This window comes from Oncorhynchus mykiss, chromosome 3 (genome assembly GCF_057628025.1).
Source record: "Oncorhynchus mykiss isolate SJ-2025 chromosome 3, ASM5762802v1, whole genome shotgun sequence".
In the NCBI taxonomy this organism is placed as follows: Eukaryota; Metazoa; Chordata; class Actinopteri; order Salmoniformes; family Salmonidae; genus Oncorhynchus; species Oncorhynchus mykiss.
In genome coordinates, this window is record NC_143024.1 from 57296432 (window position 1) to 57313679 (window position 17248).

The following is a 17248-nucleotide window of genomic DNA, read 5'->3' on the forward strand; positions in this document are numbered from 1 at the left end:
AGAGTCTCCCACCTCTCCCACCTCAGCTGTAGATCTCTGCAGTTCATCCAGAGTGATCATGGGCCTCTTGGCTGCATCTCTGATCAGTCTTCGCCTTGTATGAGCTGAACGTTTAGAGGGACGGCCAGGTCTTGGTAGATTTGCAGTGGTATGATACTCCTTCCATTTCAATATTATCGCTTGCACAGTGCTCCTTGGGATGTTTAAAGCTTGGGAAATCTTTTTGTATCCAAATCCGGCTTTAAACTTCTTCACAACAGTATCTCGGACCTGCCTGGTGTGTTCCTTGTTCTTCATGATGCTCTCTGCGCTTTTAACGGACCTCTGAGACTATCACAGTGCAGGTGCATTTATACGGAGACTTGATTACACACAGGTGGATTGTATTTATCATCATTAGTCATTTAGGTCAACATTGGATCATTCAGAGATCCTCACTGAACTTCTGGAGAGAGTTTGCTGCACTGAAAGTAAAGGGGCTGAATAATTTTGCACGCCCAATTTTTCAGTTTTTGATTTATTAAAAAAGTTTGAAATATCCAATAAATGTCGTTCCACTTCATGATTGTGTCCCACTTGTTGTTGATTCTTCACAAAAAAATACAGTCTTATGGCTTGACACCCCCATTTTCCCAGAAAATCACAAAACACTTCGTTAGCATTCATTATACTACACCGATTCAGAAACTCAAAAGTGAACTATAAACAAAACCTAATAATAATGATAATTCCACTGTACCTCAAATCATTAATCATACATTTGAATCTACATAAATGTATATGTATGCTTAATTGAACATACACTTAGATACAATTATCCTGGTGTCTTTACTATCTAAATGTAATTATTTTTTCCTCTGTCGCAAATGTAGTACATTTCTCAGCGTAAGGAATCAGTGATATTTAATCCCAGGCATTTAATAAAAATGTACACGTGTTCTCCCATGTCTCCTTTAACATACATACTTTAGATAACTTCCATCTGTCCCGGAAGAAAGAATCCTACTCAAACACACACAGATAATACAATGTTTAATTAAGTAAAATCAACACCTAAAATAAACAATAAACAGTAAACAAATAAACAAACCCATAACCCCTTTAATCAGCAATCTAATAATTTCAACCTGTTGATATGTTTAGTAAAAACTATCCTGATTTTTAACAAATCTAAAATCTTTCAAAAGTTAGTGCTGTCTCATCAGCGTAAAAATCAAAACTAACTTTTTTCCACTCATATCTACAAGGTTTGCATTCCCCAAAGGTCAATACTGTTCAACTCGTACATTAATGATCGTCCATCTGCCTGTACAGGGTCTGAAGTTCCAATGTATGCAGATGATACAGTGATAAATGCATGCAAATAACAAACAACAAGCTAAACAAGAACTCACTACTGTAATGGTTCAGATGACAGATGACAAAATTGCTCAGAGACTCATGTCTGCATCTCAATTAAAAAAACAAACAGTCTGCATGTTCCTCACAAAGAAAACAACTGATGCCCCTGAGACAGATGTCTATGTATCAGGGCAAAATAACATTTTAATAATAACTAAAATAACCAAATTCAACCTAGCTAATTTTCCAAAACATATGAAATTGTTTTGACTACAGAGGTAACCAAACTATAATTAAAATATATGATACTCCCCCACTTAACATACTACCTTACTAGTTTGGCCCAAGCTTGCTTTACAACATTAAAACCCATTCAGTCTGTCTGCAAACAGGCTCTCAAAGTACTTGATAGGAAACCCAATAGCTATAGAAAGCATAAGCTCCTGAGTTGAAAAAAATCTTATGCAATACACTGACGCCTATCTTGTATTCAAGATTCTAAATGTCCAGGCTCCCCCTCTACTCAGTACTTTTGTTAAGCAGAAAACCCAAACCTTATGGCAGCAGATCCACAAGATCCACCATGAGAGATGACTGTATAGTTCCCTTAAAGAAAAGTACCTTTAGTCAATCTAAATCTAAATCTGCTTTCAGTGTGAGAGCTTCCCATGTCTGGAATACCCTGCCATTAGACACACACAACTGTGATTAATGTGCACTGTCCCTGTAAAAATAAAAATTACTCAAACTGCAATCAACTTTAATGACCTGACATTGTTCCACGTAATGGAAACAGATTACAATGTTGTAATACATTTCTTCCTGCTCAAATTCACTGGTGTTACCTAAACAATCAAACAAAGAATCAATAACCATCAGAATACATTATCACAATGTTTCCTTATTCACACCTGAATCACTTTCAGCTTAACATATCCTATTTTATTTTCTTTCCAGTGGGCAAAAATATAACCCCTCTCCTCTCAACGTTCTGCCCTACCTCTATCGTAAGATTAAAACCAAACTCGGGCCTCCCGGGTGGCGCAGTGGTTAAGGGCAGAACGTTGAGAGGAGAGGGGTTATATTTCTGCCCACTGGAAAAAATAAATAAATAGCTGTGCCACCAGAGACTCTGGATTCGCGCCCAGGCTCTGTCGCAACCGGCCGCGACCGGGAGGTCCGTGGGGCGACGCACAATTGGCCTAGCGTCGTCCGGGTTAGGGGTTTGGGGTTTGGCTGGCAGGGATATCCTTGTCTCATCGCGCACCAGCGACTCCTGTGGCGGGCCAGGCCGAGCACGGTGTTTCCTCCGACACATTGGTGCGGCTGGCTTCCAGGTTGGATGCGCTCTGTGTTAAGAAGCAGTGCGGCTTGGTTGGGTTGTGTATCGGAGGACGCATGACTTTCAACCTTCGTCTCTCCCGAGCGATGAGACAAGATAGTAGCTACTAACAATTGGATACCACGAAATTGCGGAGAAAAAGGGGGTAAAAAAAAAAAAATTAAGAAAGAAAAAAGATTAAAACCAAACTCTTTCCTCACAAGACTTTAAAAATAACACGCATAGCGCCATATTTCTAATCCATACGAATGAAAAACATTTTGGTGGGCACCACTCTATCGCCATTATCTCTCCACTATTATTTAGAATTTATTTAATTTGGCTGGGAACCGAACTCAGGTCCCCAGTTTGGAAGGCAGCTATGCTCACTACTATACCACCAACGCTACTTGAATGACTAAGACTCCCCGCAAATAAACAAACGTTACAATTGTCTGTAGTCGTAAAATAGCCCTAATTTAAAGGTCCAAGCGTTACTCCGGCGATGATTCTCACATGCCAAATGAATAGATTAGCAGTTAAAGAGTCAAATCGACATTCATAGACTAGGAAACAGATCTTGCGCCTTTTAATAAAAGTAGATTATGTTTTCTCATGCAACGTATTTCAATTACTTTACTACATCACATTAATCAAGCAATGATAATTTGTTTGATGGATACCTTAGGCTTTGTACGACATTATAAATTAGAGAATCCTTCTTAATTCGCTCTAACTTTATGAAAAACGGTTTATTCAATGAACCCCGCAACTCCTCTCATACTGGGAAGAAAAATAAAACATTTTCAGACCTTAAGGGCAGTTTTATTTCAAATGTTGTACCCAGTCGGAGATAATCCAATAAGTATTTATAGATACATCGTTAGGGTAAAATAACCAAAAGTGGACACACTCTAATCAGTTTCTAGAGCTCAATTTCCCCGATTTTGTAGACTAGTTTAATCGTGCTTAAAACTTAATCTTTATCAAATTATCCATCAAAGATACCAACTCAAAACCTATGTACGTCTACGAATGGGTGGTTTAAATTGTATCTAATTATATTCTCAGCATTACTTTATCAAATCTCAAGTAATCGATTATACACACATACAATTGATAATGTTTTCCTATATTCACAGAATCCATATAAAACGTAAGAAATTCTTAGGTACTCACACAGAACTTTAAGGATCACCCACACAGGATTGGTCCGATGTTCACACAGAACTGGTCAGATGTTCACACAGAACATCAGAATATAATTAAAAGGTTACCCACACAGAGTCAACCTACCCCGCTCACACAGAACGCTCCTACAAAGATTACCTAGTGATCCCATAACAAAATACTCACACAGAGTAACCCAGGGCATACCTGGCTAGCACATTTTAAATAATTGGAATTCACCACCCCTGAGGGTCACTTAGACAGTCACACAGACACTTTCAGAATGAGGTCCTTCTTCCAAAAGGGCTTCACCAAGTACCGTGTTTCACACAGAACACATAGTCACCCTGGCCCCTGACCCCCACAGACCTCACCAATCCCCACTGTGATCAATTCAGTGTCAGAACGGCTCTAGGTCACCCGCAACCGACCAATAGCAAACCAATAGAGTATTTTTGAGTCCGCAAACTCTCAGATTACTCTCCTCTGACTAGGCCCTGTTTACGCCTCCAAGGTGTCCTCCTCACAAAATAATACACACTCAGAGGCTACGTAACAGAGGCTTTTCTAAAAACTCGACTTCAAGTGTGTGTGGTTCGCTCACCTCTTTCTTTAAAAAAAACAAGTTCGAGATGTGGTATCCACTTGGCTCGCTGCCTCTCAGATCAAAGGTGGGTCCATCTGCTTCGTTCCCGAAGTGTGGTTTCCCTGAGATCCCAAGTTTAAGGGATCCCTCTTGCACGATTTACCTAGGTCATCAGGAGCGGTCGCCAAGTGAAGATTCACATCCCATCTGTGTCACCAAATGTCGTGGCAATTTCCTGTATTACCAAATGAGGAGAGTTACAAACCACACACCAGTCAGAGTTATACTTAAACTTCACCTTTAATAATAATTAAGATTTTGCAATAGCATTTGACTCTCAACAATTCACAATTCACTAGCCTCAACATAATGGCAACTGAGATATTTTATAGCAAAGATACACCCCTCTCAACTTACATGACGAACCACTGATCTTAGGAACTCTTCACAAAGGGCCTTTTACTTGAGAAAGGAGTATCCCATAGCCAGATAGCATTAGCTATAAATTAACGTTCAGTTTGGTCTCTAAGACAAGGTTCTAATCTCGTTCCTAGTACTTCATAGTACAAAAACGTTACCTCACTATCTGGAATGCTCTTTAGGCTTTATTGGCCAAAGACATCGTAAATCTCCTCTGTCAGTGCTATCTCACAGAGGTCCATCCTCAGTGGAACACTGAACACACAATAGTCGACAGATTCGACAATAGTTGACAAAATAAAACAACCATTCTAATGCAATACAAAGATTATAATATGATTTTACAAGCACTAACATAATCTCGCAATTTTCCACGACACCTGCAAATACGATGATAGATTCATGCAATGCTTTTACTTTTAAAGGAGATCTTTCCACCCCTACTCTTGTCCATGGTGGTGGGCAAACCCACAACCTTCTGGCCTGCAGCCCTGTGCGCTATCGAAGTTCCTGCGTTGCCATGCAATGTTTACAGTACAGTGTCTAAAACTGCATATCTAAGGCTCAATAAGTGAAGGTAAATGGTAGACAGGTTCTCTGCTATCCACTTTATGTTTTAATTATTATTTTGGGTATAGGGGAGGGTCACTTGTTTTTTTTTTCAAGCGTTCAGGGAGGGTTAAGGTCAAATATATTTAGCAGAAGTGACTTTTTCGTAGCAGGCAGGGTTCCAAGGTCTAGCTAAAATGTCTAGTCCAGTGACCTCTGAAAACCCACCCACAAGGCCTGAAAACTAGCCCAAAGAATGTTTTGTGCAGCAAGAGAGGAGTTGCCACATTAACCAATAAAGCCTTTTCTATAACATCATCGAGAGAATTAAGAAGGATTCTTAACGACGTAGGCTACGATGCAAAATTCAGTTTTCCATCAAAATAACAATTCTTGCGAGTTTAAGAATATGTCGTAAGAAAAAATATAAATCGCCCTTATTAAACTCTCCAGATCATTTTCATCAATGGATGTAAATTTCACTTGTTTTGACTGCTATGATTAAGCAATAAGGCCCGAGGAGGTGTGGTGTATGTCCAATATACCACGGCTAAGGGCTGTTCTTAGGGCATAGCCCTTAGCCGTGGTATATCGGACATATACCACAAAGAACACGCCTTAGCTGTGGTATATTGCACATATACTACAAACCCCTGAGGTGCCTTATCGCTATTATAAACTGGTTATCAATGTAATTAGAACAGTAAAAAGTATGTTTTTGTCATTCCCGTGGTACACGTCTGATATACCATGGCTTTCAACCAATCAGCATTCAGGGTTCACACCGCCAAGTTTATAATTATTAAAAAAAGCCTGTTTGCACATTTTCATAACTATAGATAAATCCGACAGGAGAATTTGAGTGATACAAGTTGGACAGAGGATCTCTAAATCTCTGTGCAAGCAACACTTGAATGTGAATTTGTTGGTTAATTGTGCCGTTATTATGTGCCATATCGAGCTCTGGAAAAATCTGCTTGACTCCAGCCTTGCTGAAGCACCCCCAGATCATCACCGGTCCTCCACCAAATTTTACAGTGTGTGCGAGACCTGGAGAGGCCTACAAGCCTAAACTGTGAAATCTGGTGGAGGATCGGTGATGATCTGGGGGTGCTTCAGCAAGGCTGGAATCGGACAGATTTGTCTTTGTGAAGGACACATGAATAAAGCCACGTACAAGGTTGTCCTGGAAGAAAACTTGCTTCCTTCTGCTCTGACAATGTTCCTCAACTTTGAGGATTGTTTTTTTTCCAGCAGGACAATGCTCCAAGCCACACAGCCAGGTCAATCAAGGTGTGGATGGAGGACCACCAGATCAATATCCTGTCATGCCCAGCCCAATCTCCAGACCTGAACCCAATTGAAAACCTCTGGAATGTGATCAAGAGGAAGATGGATGGTCACAAGCCATCAAACAAAGCCGAGCTTCTTGAATTTATGCGCCAGGAGTGGCATAAAGTCACCCAACATCAATGTGAAAGACTGGTGGGGAGCATGCCAAGAAGCATGAAAGCTGTGACTGGAAATCAGGGTTATTCCACCAAATATTGATTTCTGAACTCTTCCAAAGTGAAAAACATTAGTATTGTGTTGTTTAAAAATGAGATAATTTTTATTTGGAATTTGGGAGAAATGTTGTCAGTAGTTTATAGAAACAGAAATGGTAATTTTACCTAAACACATACCTATAAATAGTAAAACCAGAGAAACTGATAATTTGCAGTGGTCTCTTAACTTTTTCCAGAGCTATAAATATACAGTACCAGTCAAAGGTTTGGACACACCTACTCATTCAAGGGTTTTTCTATATTTGGACTATTTTCTACATTGTAGAATAATAGTTTAGACAACAAAACTATGAAATAACACATTTGGTAACCAGAAAAGCTTTAAACAAATCAAAAATATATGATGACAGCTTTGCACACTCTTGGCATTCTCTCAACCAGCTTCATGAGGTAGTCACCTGGAATGCATTTCAATTAACAGATGTGCCTTGTTAAAAGTTAATTTGTGGAATTTCTTTCCTTCTTAATGTGTTTGAGCCAATCAGTTGTGTTGTGATAAGGTAGGGGTGGTATACAGAAGATAGCCCTATTTGGTAAAAGACCAAGTCCATATTATGGCAAGAACAGCTCAAATAAGCAAAGATAAAGGACAGTCCATTACTTTAAGGTGGGGAAAATTTTGAGAACTTTGAAACTTTCTTCAAGTGCAGTCGCAAAAATCATCAAGCATTATGATGAAACTGGCTCTCATGAGGAACGCCACAGGAAAGGAAGACCCAGAGTTACCTCTGCTTTAGAGGATAAGTTCATTAGAGTTACCAGCCTCAGAAATTGCAGCCGAAATAAATGCTTCACAGAGTTCATTGTAACAGACACATCTCAACATCAACTGTTCAGAGGAGACTTTGCAACAATTCATGGTCACACTTCTGCAAAGAAACCACTACTAAAGAACACCAATAATAAGAAGAGACTTAGCCATAATGGCTACCACGGCATTCTGCAGCGATACGCCATCCCATCTGGTTTGCGCTTAGTGGGACAATCATTTGTTTTTCAACAGGACAATGACCCAACACATCAGATGACCTGGCCTCCACAATCACCCGACCTCAACCCAATTGAGATGGTTTGGGATGAGTTGGACCGCAGAGTGAAGGAAAAGGAGCTCAGCATATGTGGGAACTCCTTCAAGAATGGTGGAAAAGTGTCCCTCATGAAGCTGGTTGAGAGAATGCCAAGAGTGTACAAAGCTGTCATCAAGGCTGGCTACTTTGAAGAACCTAAAATATATTTTTATTTGTTTAACACTTTTTTGGTTACTACATGATTCCATATGTGTTATTTCATAGTTTTGATGTCTTTACTGTTATTCTACAATGTAAAAAATAAAGAAAAACCTTTGAATGAGTAGGTATGTCCAAACTCCATGGCCCCTGCGGTGCAATTTAGAAGTATCCCAAAAACCCACCACCTGTGACCAATACATTTTCACTAGCACATTGTTTCCAAAGTATAACAATTTGTCAGGAAAACCGTGGACATGGTTGTCTTACGCAGCAAGCTAGAATAAATAACGTAGCAGTTTAGAATAATTAGGCTAAGGTTAGGGTTAGGGTTACCTAAAATGTTATGTTAACCTGCTACGAAAAGTCACTTCCGGTCGTAGCTGTACTCTATATAGTCACAACCCATTCATTCTGATTCATTCACGCCACTGTGGCAAATATTTTGAATAACTAATGCGAGATGGAAATGGGTTTCCTCTCATGACCATATTTGGTAGGAAGTGGAAACGACTACCGGATGCTTCACATTTATACATCCGTTGAAATCTCTTGCTTATTGTTCTATGACTGAGGATTCTCTTTCTGACCCGCAAAATAACTCACATTCCCATAATCCTCAGTTTTACGCGGTGACGTATTGAGCATAACAAACAACTCAGGAAGAGCATATTTGATCCAGGTTAGACAGCTACCTACACATTCAAAATGCTGAAGGCTGTGATTCTCATTGGAGGCCCGCAGAAAGGTAAGTGTTAAATAAATCACTATTTTACAAATGCCTACATGTTCATTCTCCAGTACTGCTATATAGCCATGTATCTTGCTAACGTTAGCCAGCTAGCCTTGCTCTAAAGGGCTAGCTAGCTAGTTGATAGCTAGCTAACGTTAGTTGTAATGAATGACGTGGAGTGATCATGGAAACCCTCCGGTGCAGTTTGCATATCTAAACATTTTAGCAATAAGCATTTGGTCGAAAAAGCAAGCAAACGATTGCATGGGCTGACAATTCACCATCAAGATAGTTGATAGCCTGGCATAAACTTTCTGTGCTAGCTACCAGTACTTGCATTGGCATTAATTGAACGAGTTGGGTGCGTTCAACTCCTTTAGAATATAATAGGTTAGAGTGCTTTTTACTACATCAGAATCTAGAATGGAATAATTAGTTTTTACTTTTCCTAAGGTAACGTCTGAAAATGTTATGTGATCAACTGAGCAGGTGACTTTCATTGTCATACAGGGACACGGTTTCGACCGTTGTCATTTGAGGTCCCAAAACCCTTGTTTCCAGTTGCTGGTGTGCCCATGCTACAGCATCACATTGAAGCATGTGCCAAGGTCGGTTAGCACTGATAAAAATTATCAATTTCTACATCTTCATTGGTAGAAAGAAACATGGTTTTAATTTTCCCCATAGGTGCCAAATATGAAGGAGATTTTGCTTGTTGGCTTTTACCAGCCAAATGAAGAACTTACCAGATTCATTTGTAGCGCACAGCAGGAATTCAAAATCTTAATCAGGTAAACAAGAGGATCTTACAGAAATGTCATAAAACAAACATAGAACACATGAAATCAAATTTGTCACATACACATGGTTAGCAGATGTTAATGCGAGTGTAGCGAAATGCTTGTGCTTCTAGTTCCGACAATGCAGTAATAACCAACGAGTAATCTAACCTAACAATTCCAAAACTACTACCTTATACACACAAGTCTAAAGGGATAAATAATATGTACATAAAGATATATGAATGAGTGATGGTACAGAACAGCATAGGCAAGATGCAGTAGATGGTATCGAGTACAGTATATACATATGAGATGGATCATTGATAAACTTGTTGAACCTCTGTAGGTATTTGCAGGAGTTTGCTGCTTTGGGCACTGGGGGCGGAATCTACCACTTCAGAGATCAGATTCTATCTGGTGGCCCAGAGGCATTCTTCATCATGAATGCTGACGTGTGCTCTGAGTTTCCTCTACCAGAGATGCTCAACTTCCAGAAAGAACACGGAGAGCCAAGCAGTTTCGTCATCATGGGGACAACTGTGAGGAGACATCCATGATTTCTATGGCTATGACCAAGACCAATACAGGGAAAAGTTAACAACTAATTGTTGGGAGTATGTTTGATGGGGACATTGGGGTATAATTCCTTTGACTTTCATTATTTATTTATTTTTCTTTGTTTTGCAGGCAAACAGAAAGCAGTCCATGAATTATGGCTGTATTGTGGAAAACCAGCAAACAAATGAGGTGATGATGCAGCACATTTTAGTCATGGGCAATTCCACAGTAACAGAATTTGCGCTGAGACTCAATCTTTCACTTTATGTATGCCAAACAAAAACCATTGATTTCAAAGTTTAACAAACCATACAACTCTATGCACAAGGACTACTTTTAACAATTTACACTGAACATTTTGCAGATGCAAAGTTAGGTAACGGAATTTCTATAAAATCTCCATGTCTTCAAAACTGTAATATTTGCACCAAATTTAGATTCAATTACGTCTGCATAAAGAATGGGGTGTCAGCTATGACATGACACATTGACTTTGAAAAAATCTATTTTGTTATTGAACTACAGTAAGTGAAGTGGATTTACACCCGGTAACAGAATTTCATCATGGGTCCTTGATCTTTACTACACAGAAATGCATAATTAAGGATATGAATGTCATTCTCTTCATGGTGATGTATCCTAAATAGGTACACAAAGGTTTAAATATGCATTATCCCCTTAGCATATTTGGGTATTATTCAACGCACTGGTTATTATTTTAATGAGCTCTGCCTACAAACTGTCCAAACCTGAACCAATTATAGACATTTATGTTTCACAAGTTTGGACATCACAGTAGAGCTCAGTACAGTTCAGTAAAATATACACTGATGTACAAAATGTTAGGAACATTCGACTGACCGCGTGAAAGCTATGATCCCTTATTGATGTCACTTGTTAAATACACTTCAATAAGTGTAGATGAAGGGGAGACGACAAGTTGAAGAAGGATTTTTAAGCCTTGAGACAATTGATTGTGTATGTGTGCCATTCAGAGGGTAAATGGGGGTGAATGGGCAAGACAAAAGATTAAGTGCCTTTGAACGGGGTATGGTAGTAGGTGCCAGGCGCGTCGCTTTGTGTGTCAAGAACTGCAACGCTGCTAGGTTTCACGCTCAACAGTTTCCTGTGTGTATCAAGAATGGTCCACCACCCAAAAGACATCCAGCCAACTTGACACAACTGTGGGAAGCATTAGAGTTAACATGAGCCAGCATCCCTGTTTTTAACGCTTTCAACACCTTGTAGAGTCCATGCCCTGATGACTTGAGGCTGTTCTGAGGGCAAACGGGGGTGCAACTCAATATTAGGAGGGTGTTCCGAATGTTTTGTACACTGTAGTTCAGTAGAGTACTTTAAAATACAGTACATTAGTGTACTCAACTCTAGTGTGCTCTACTGTGTATTGTACTGAACTCCACTATAGTTTTCTTTACTGTACTGGGTTGTCCCAACTTGTGAACCCAACTGGTCTGTGACTACTATGATTTCCCACTGTAGCCAATTCATTTGCAGAAATTCTGTTACTGATTATTTTTATTTACATACACACACACATTATTTACATTCAAAAGTTGTCCTTGTTTTTGAAAAACAGTCCATTAAAATAACATGAAATTGATCAGAAATACAGTGTAGACGTTGTTAATGTTGTAAATGACTATTGTAGCTGGAAACGGCTGATGTTTTTTTTTAATTTTTTGAATGGAATATCTACATAGGCTTGCCCATTATCAGCAATCATCACTCCTGTGTTCCAATGGCACGTTGTGTTAGCTAATCCAGGTTTATCATTTCAAAAGGCTAATTGATCATTAGAAAACCCTTTTGCAATTATGTTAGCACAGCTGAAAACTGTTCTGATTAAAGAAGCAATACAACTGGCCACCTTTAGACTAGTTGAGCATCAGCATTTGTGGGTTTGATTACAGGCTCAATGGCCAGAAACAAAATCACTTTCTCCTGAAACTGGTCAGTCTATTCTTGTTCTGAGAAAATGAAGGCTATTCCATGCGAGAAAATGCCAAGAAACTGAAGATCTCGTACTACTCCCTTCACAGAACAGCACAAACTGGCTCTAACCAGAATAGAAAGAGTGGGAGGCCCCAGTGCACAATTGAGAAAGAGGACAAGTACATTAGTGTCTAGTTTGAGAAACAGACGCCTCACAAGTCCTCAATTGGCAGCTTCATTAAATAGTACCCGCAAAACACCAGTCTCAACGTCAACAGTGAAGAGGCGACTCCGGGATGCTGGACTTCTTGGCACAGTTGCAAAGAAAAAGCCATATCTCAGACTGGCCAATAAAAATAAATGATTGGCAAAAGAACACAGACAGAGGAACTCTGCCTAGAAGTCCAGCATCCCGGAGTCGCCTCTTCACTGTTGACGTTGAGACTAGTGTTTTGTGGGTACTATTTAATGAAGCTGCCAGTTGAGGACTTGTGAGAGGTGCCTGTTTCTTAATAAACTAGACACTCTAATGTACTTGTCCTCTTGCTCTCTCCAGAAATTTGGTAATGGAATTGAGTTAATCACGAGTTAATCACGTAATAGTTCATAAACAAAATTGATATCATTACAAATTAACTAATTGATAGGTCTACCTTTCATTATTAGGGAGAGAAATGTGAAAATATCTTAATGATTTGGGTTTTTGGTAATGGAATTTTAAGGCAATGTTTTTTAAACCTACAGAAGGCAGAACAAATTCTCAAACTAAATATGTGTTGATATTAGTTGGCAGGGGTCTTTACTTCATGATTGTGTTTATGTAAATACCTTAAGACTTTTTCTCCTAGATGTATTCTATGACCTCTTACCCATCTGTTTGACCTAAAATCAAAGCCTTTGCTTATTTGTAATTTTTAGGATGGAAAATGGTTGAAAAATGTCTCTTTTTTTCTAAAGTAGACTTACCTTTCATTTGACATACTCCTATGAACTTTACATTGACATTTTAGTCATTTAGCAGACATGCTTATCCAGAACAATTAGGGTTAAGTGCCTTTCTCAAGGGCACATGGACAGATTTTTCATCTAGTTGGCTCAGGGATTTCAACCAGCAACCATTTGGTTACTGACCCAACGCTCTTAACTGCTAGATTACTTGCCATCCACTTCATGTTGGTGCTTTTCTATGAACATTGGACAGTTTTTACCTGATTCAGAAAGTAATCTTCTGCTCTTATTTCAGGTTTTACATTATGTGGAGAAGCCTAGCACTTTTGTTAGTGACATCATCAACTGTGGAATATACCTGTTTACCCCGGAGATCTTCCAACACATTGGGGCAGTCTTCCAGAAGAACCAGCAGGACATGCTGTTGTAAGTGGGAGGAATCCCTCGGGGACCCTATCGTGGGAGCATAGAGATCCTATAAAGATCCTAGGATTTCTGTGCGTGGGAGTGGTGCATTTATCAATTCCTATCCTTGGTTGTCCTTCATGTCTTTTTTTTCCTTTCCCCTTTCCTGCCATCATTCCATTTCCCATCACCAGATATCCATATGAGGGGTAAGTCGGTACAGCTAGGCTGCACAGTGTGGTTGTAGAGCTGGGCATTAGTAAAATACGTCACACAAAAAGATGTTTCTTCATGGAGTCAATACCAGCACGGGGGGTGATGACAGTAGATCATTCTTAAAGCTGCAATGTAGCACTTTTTGGGCGACCTGACAATTCACAGAATTGTGAGTTATAGATCTTTCATTCTCATGGAAAGCAAGTCTAAGAAGCGGTAGATGTTTTATGTGCACTATTTCTATGCCGCCTGTGCTTCAGTGTTTTGTACACCAGCTTCAAACAGCTGAAAATACAATATTTTTGGTTATTGAAAAGATATTTCACAGCGGTTTAGATTGTACAATGATTATCTAGACATTGCTTGTTTTGTCAAACTTTTCACACACTGCACATCATCACTTTTCAATATAAGTTGGCATACAGATCTATACAATTGGTTATTAATCACATGTACAATCATTTCAATAACATTTGGACACAAAGGGGTAGTGATATTTGTATATTAAGATTCTTTGAGTATGTATACCATTACTCAAGTCAACCATGTTGCCTCTTCTGTCAAATAAATGTTCCTGTCACAATTCATTTTAATTCTACTGAGCTTGTCAACTTAACACTCCATGTATCCTTAAGCACTTGTGAATCCTCTACTCACTTTTGTTTACAGCCCTTAACTGTCTTTTTGCCTTTCAAAATTCAATCAGAAATAGTTGTGATCTACCTTTGGTAAACACTTTACTACAGAATAGTCTCATACATTGATCTCTTCCTCAGAGATGAGCAGACCAATGGCAACGGCTGGCATCGGGCTGAGGCCATTCGGTTAGAACAGGACATTTTCACAGCCCTGGCTGGGCAGGGCAAGCTCTACGTCTACAAAACACCTGCCTTCTGGAGCCAGATCAAATCTGCAGGGTGAGTAAGTCGTCTCCATCTGTGAAACCTGAAGACGTCGGCGTACTGTACTGTCATGAATCGGCTTCGTCTCATTTTTGTTAACAGGTCTGCAATATACGCCAGTCGGTTGTACCTTAACCAGTACCATAAAACACATCCTGAAAGACTGGCTACAACTGAGGATGGAGGGCCTAGAATAAGTGGTAAACTAATCCAGTACTCTTAGCTTTGCAGTTTCTGGTTTGTTCACACCAGTGATTTGGTTTTGTTGTGTCCCAGGAAATGTTTACATTCACCCAACAGCCAATATTGACCCTACTGCGGTGGTAAGTGCTTCTTCTCCTCAGTATTACTACTTACACATACAGCACAAGACACAAACATATTCCTAATAATGTTTTTCTATAGTTGGGGCCCAACGTCTCGATAGGCACAGGAGTGACCATCGGGGCTGGGGTGCGTGTAAGAGAGTCCGTCATCCTCCACGGGGCTACCCTACAGGCAAGCAGTTGCCAGTGGCAAATGTCATTGTTTAAATTTGCCAGTTCCCCAGGCGAAAAATGCTGAAATGGCTCTTCCCTTGATACATATAAAAATGTGAGCTATGATCATGTCCATGTGTTTTAAAGTATGATTGATAATCGAGTGACCCAATTCCATTGTCATGTTTCTTTTAGGATCACAGTTGTGTGTTGAACTGTATAGTGGGGTGGGACAGCACTATTGGCAAGTGGGCCAGAGTTGAAGGAACTCCCAGTGACCCAAATCCAAATGACCCCTATGCAAAAATAGACAGTGAAACACTCTTCAGAGATGGAAAACTCACACCATCAATCACCATTCTTGGTAAGTTTCGTATACTTTCACATTTAACACTGAGCTGGCTTGGTTACGCATACACCATAGTCCTTTCCAGCACGGTTTCAGAAACTACTATCAGAGCTAGCACAGTCTGACGTTAGTGTGAAAAAGATATTGGATACGTGTTTAGATCATGTGAAATCATTGTATACAGAAGTTAAACTACATACATCACCTGCCCAGACCCACTTATCACATTCTGCCACATGGCCTCAAACTGCACCATTCTGTTTCTCGCCATTGTCCACGCTTTTTCATTATTTAGTGTGTGAACGACAGGATTGGCTGATTTCCAGTTGACAATGTTTTAATATTGCTTTTTTTCCCCCCAGGTTGTAATGTGACTATCCCATCGGAGGTGATCATACTCAACTCAATTGTTCTGCCACACAAAGACCTCAACAGGAGTTTCAAAAACCAAATTATACTGTAGTTAATTTGCTGCGTTCATTTAGTGTCAAACTAATTAAGGATTGTAGCTTGAAGAACAATGTCACTGCCTCTGGGTTATTGTATAGAAGATGACACTAGGTGTTTGGAAAGATTGTAGGTTTTAGCCTTTATAAATTAAAGGATGTAAATGAGATGGTTTGGAGGATGATAGTGGGTCGGTTAGATTACCTCGACATGAATGTCATCCCGTAACTTTGAGCGGCCGCCCGCCTGTGTTTTGTTAAGCTGAGGAATGAGCCTGGAGAAATGTAAACCACTCAATTTCAGAGCTATGGATGCAACCATGTTGAGGCTAGACAGTGTTTAAACATTTGCGTAAAACAAGCTTTTATTTTGGATTCTGATGGGGTACGACAGTTGAGCTAAGCACGAGGTATAAGTTAATCTTCAAGAATCAAAAGGGTGTGTGCACACAATTAAGTCAAATTGATGTAGCAACTAAAGGATTCTAATTTTACATTTCTGCACTATCCCTATGATTAGCTCCGGATTCACTACCATGTAAGGGAAATTAAAACAATGGTAATTTTGGCATAGGGTTTGGTAGCAGTACTTACCATTCATTGGTGCTAGCCTAGTTACTGAAATGTCATCTTGGAAAGAAGTGAAAGTCTGCAGCTGATTTAGTAAGATTACAAAATGAAAGGAATTGGTTTGCTGTTTAATTTTGAGGGGTAATTTGGGGGCCTTTTTACACGTGCTTTGATTAAAACATGACAATTAATTGCAAGCGTTTACATTCTGAAAGAAATGACTGCCTCATGTTTTTGGTTAAAGGGGCAAGCAGTAGTTCGAAATAAGTGGCAACCTTGCCCGTTTTGGTAAATAGCTGAGGGATGGGGCTGTTGAACTGTACCACTTCAAATTCATAGACAGCGCTAGGGATGCAAGGACTGACCAACCATGAGATAAAGTTTAACCTTGAGGCTAGTGTTTGTCCAAAAATGAATGTACCAATTGCAATCAAGAAATGTTTGCTTTCAATTTGAACATGGCAGGGAACTTAGATTCGGGGCTGTAGGAGAGATTTACTTTAATGAGTAGCCATTGATTCTGTACATGTGACAATCAAATGGGAGATTGTTACCCAGTATAAAATTGTTGCTGCATGCCTAATTTGCTTCAAAATCAAGCACTCCTTGTTTTAAAAAAATAAAATAAAAACTTTTAACTAAATTGCAATGTCTGTGCGCCAAGTATAGGAGAAAAGGTGTCGATTCTCACGTTCATGCAGAAATGTTTCATTTCACAGATCTCTC

General features: G+C 39.5%; 1 protein-coding gene across 2 annotated transcripts; it reads left to right on the forward strand.

Annotated features, from left to right (window-relative positions):
• Positions 1-8644: 8644 nt before the first annotated feature.
• On the forward strand, positions 8645-17165 carry LOC110520030 (mannose-1-phosphate guanylyltransferase regulatory subunit alpha-A). 2 transcript variants are annotated; one of them, XM_021596996.3, is made up of 13 exons: positions 8645-8929; positions 9425-9522; positions 9602-9705; positions 10043-10235; positions 10384-10443; positions 13451-13581; positions 13755-13769; positions 14553-14693; positions 14781-14878; positions 14955-15001; positions 15084-15176; positions 15353-15521; positions 15869-17165. In XM_021596996.3, the coding sequence occupies exons 1-13, from the start codon at positions 8890-8892 to the stop codon at positions 15967-15969; spliced, it is 1290 nt and encodes a 429-aa protein (XP_021452671.1). In that variant the 5' UTR covers positions 8645-8889; the 3' UTR covers positions 15970-17165. The 2 variants fall into 2 exon arrangements, with proteins under 2 accessions (XP_021452671.1, XP_021452672.1); XM_021596997.3 differs by lacking the exon at positions 13755-13769.
• The last annotated feature ends 83 nt before the right edge of the window (positions 17166-17248 follow it).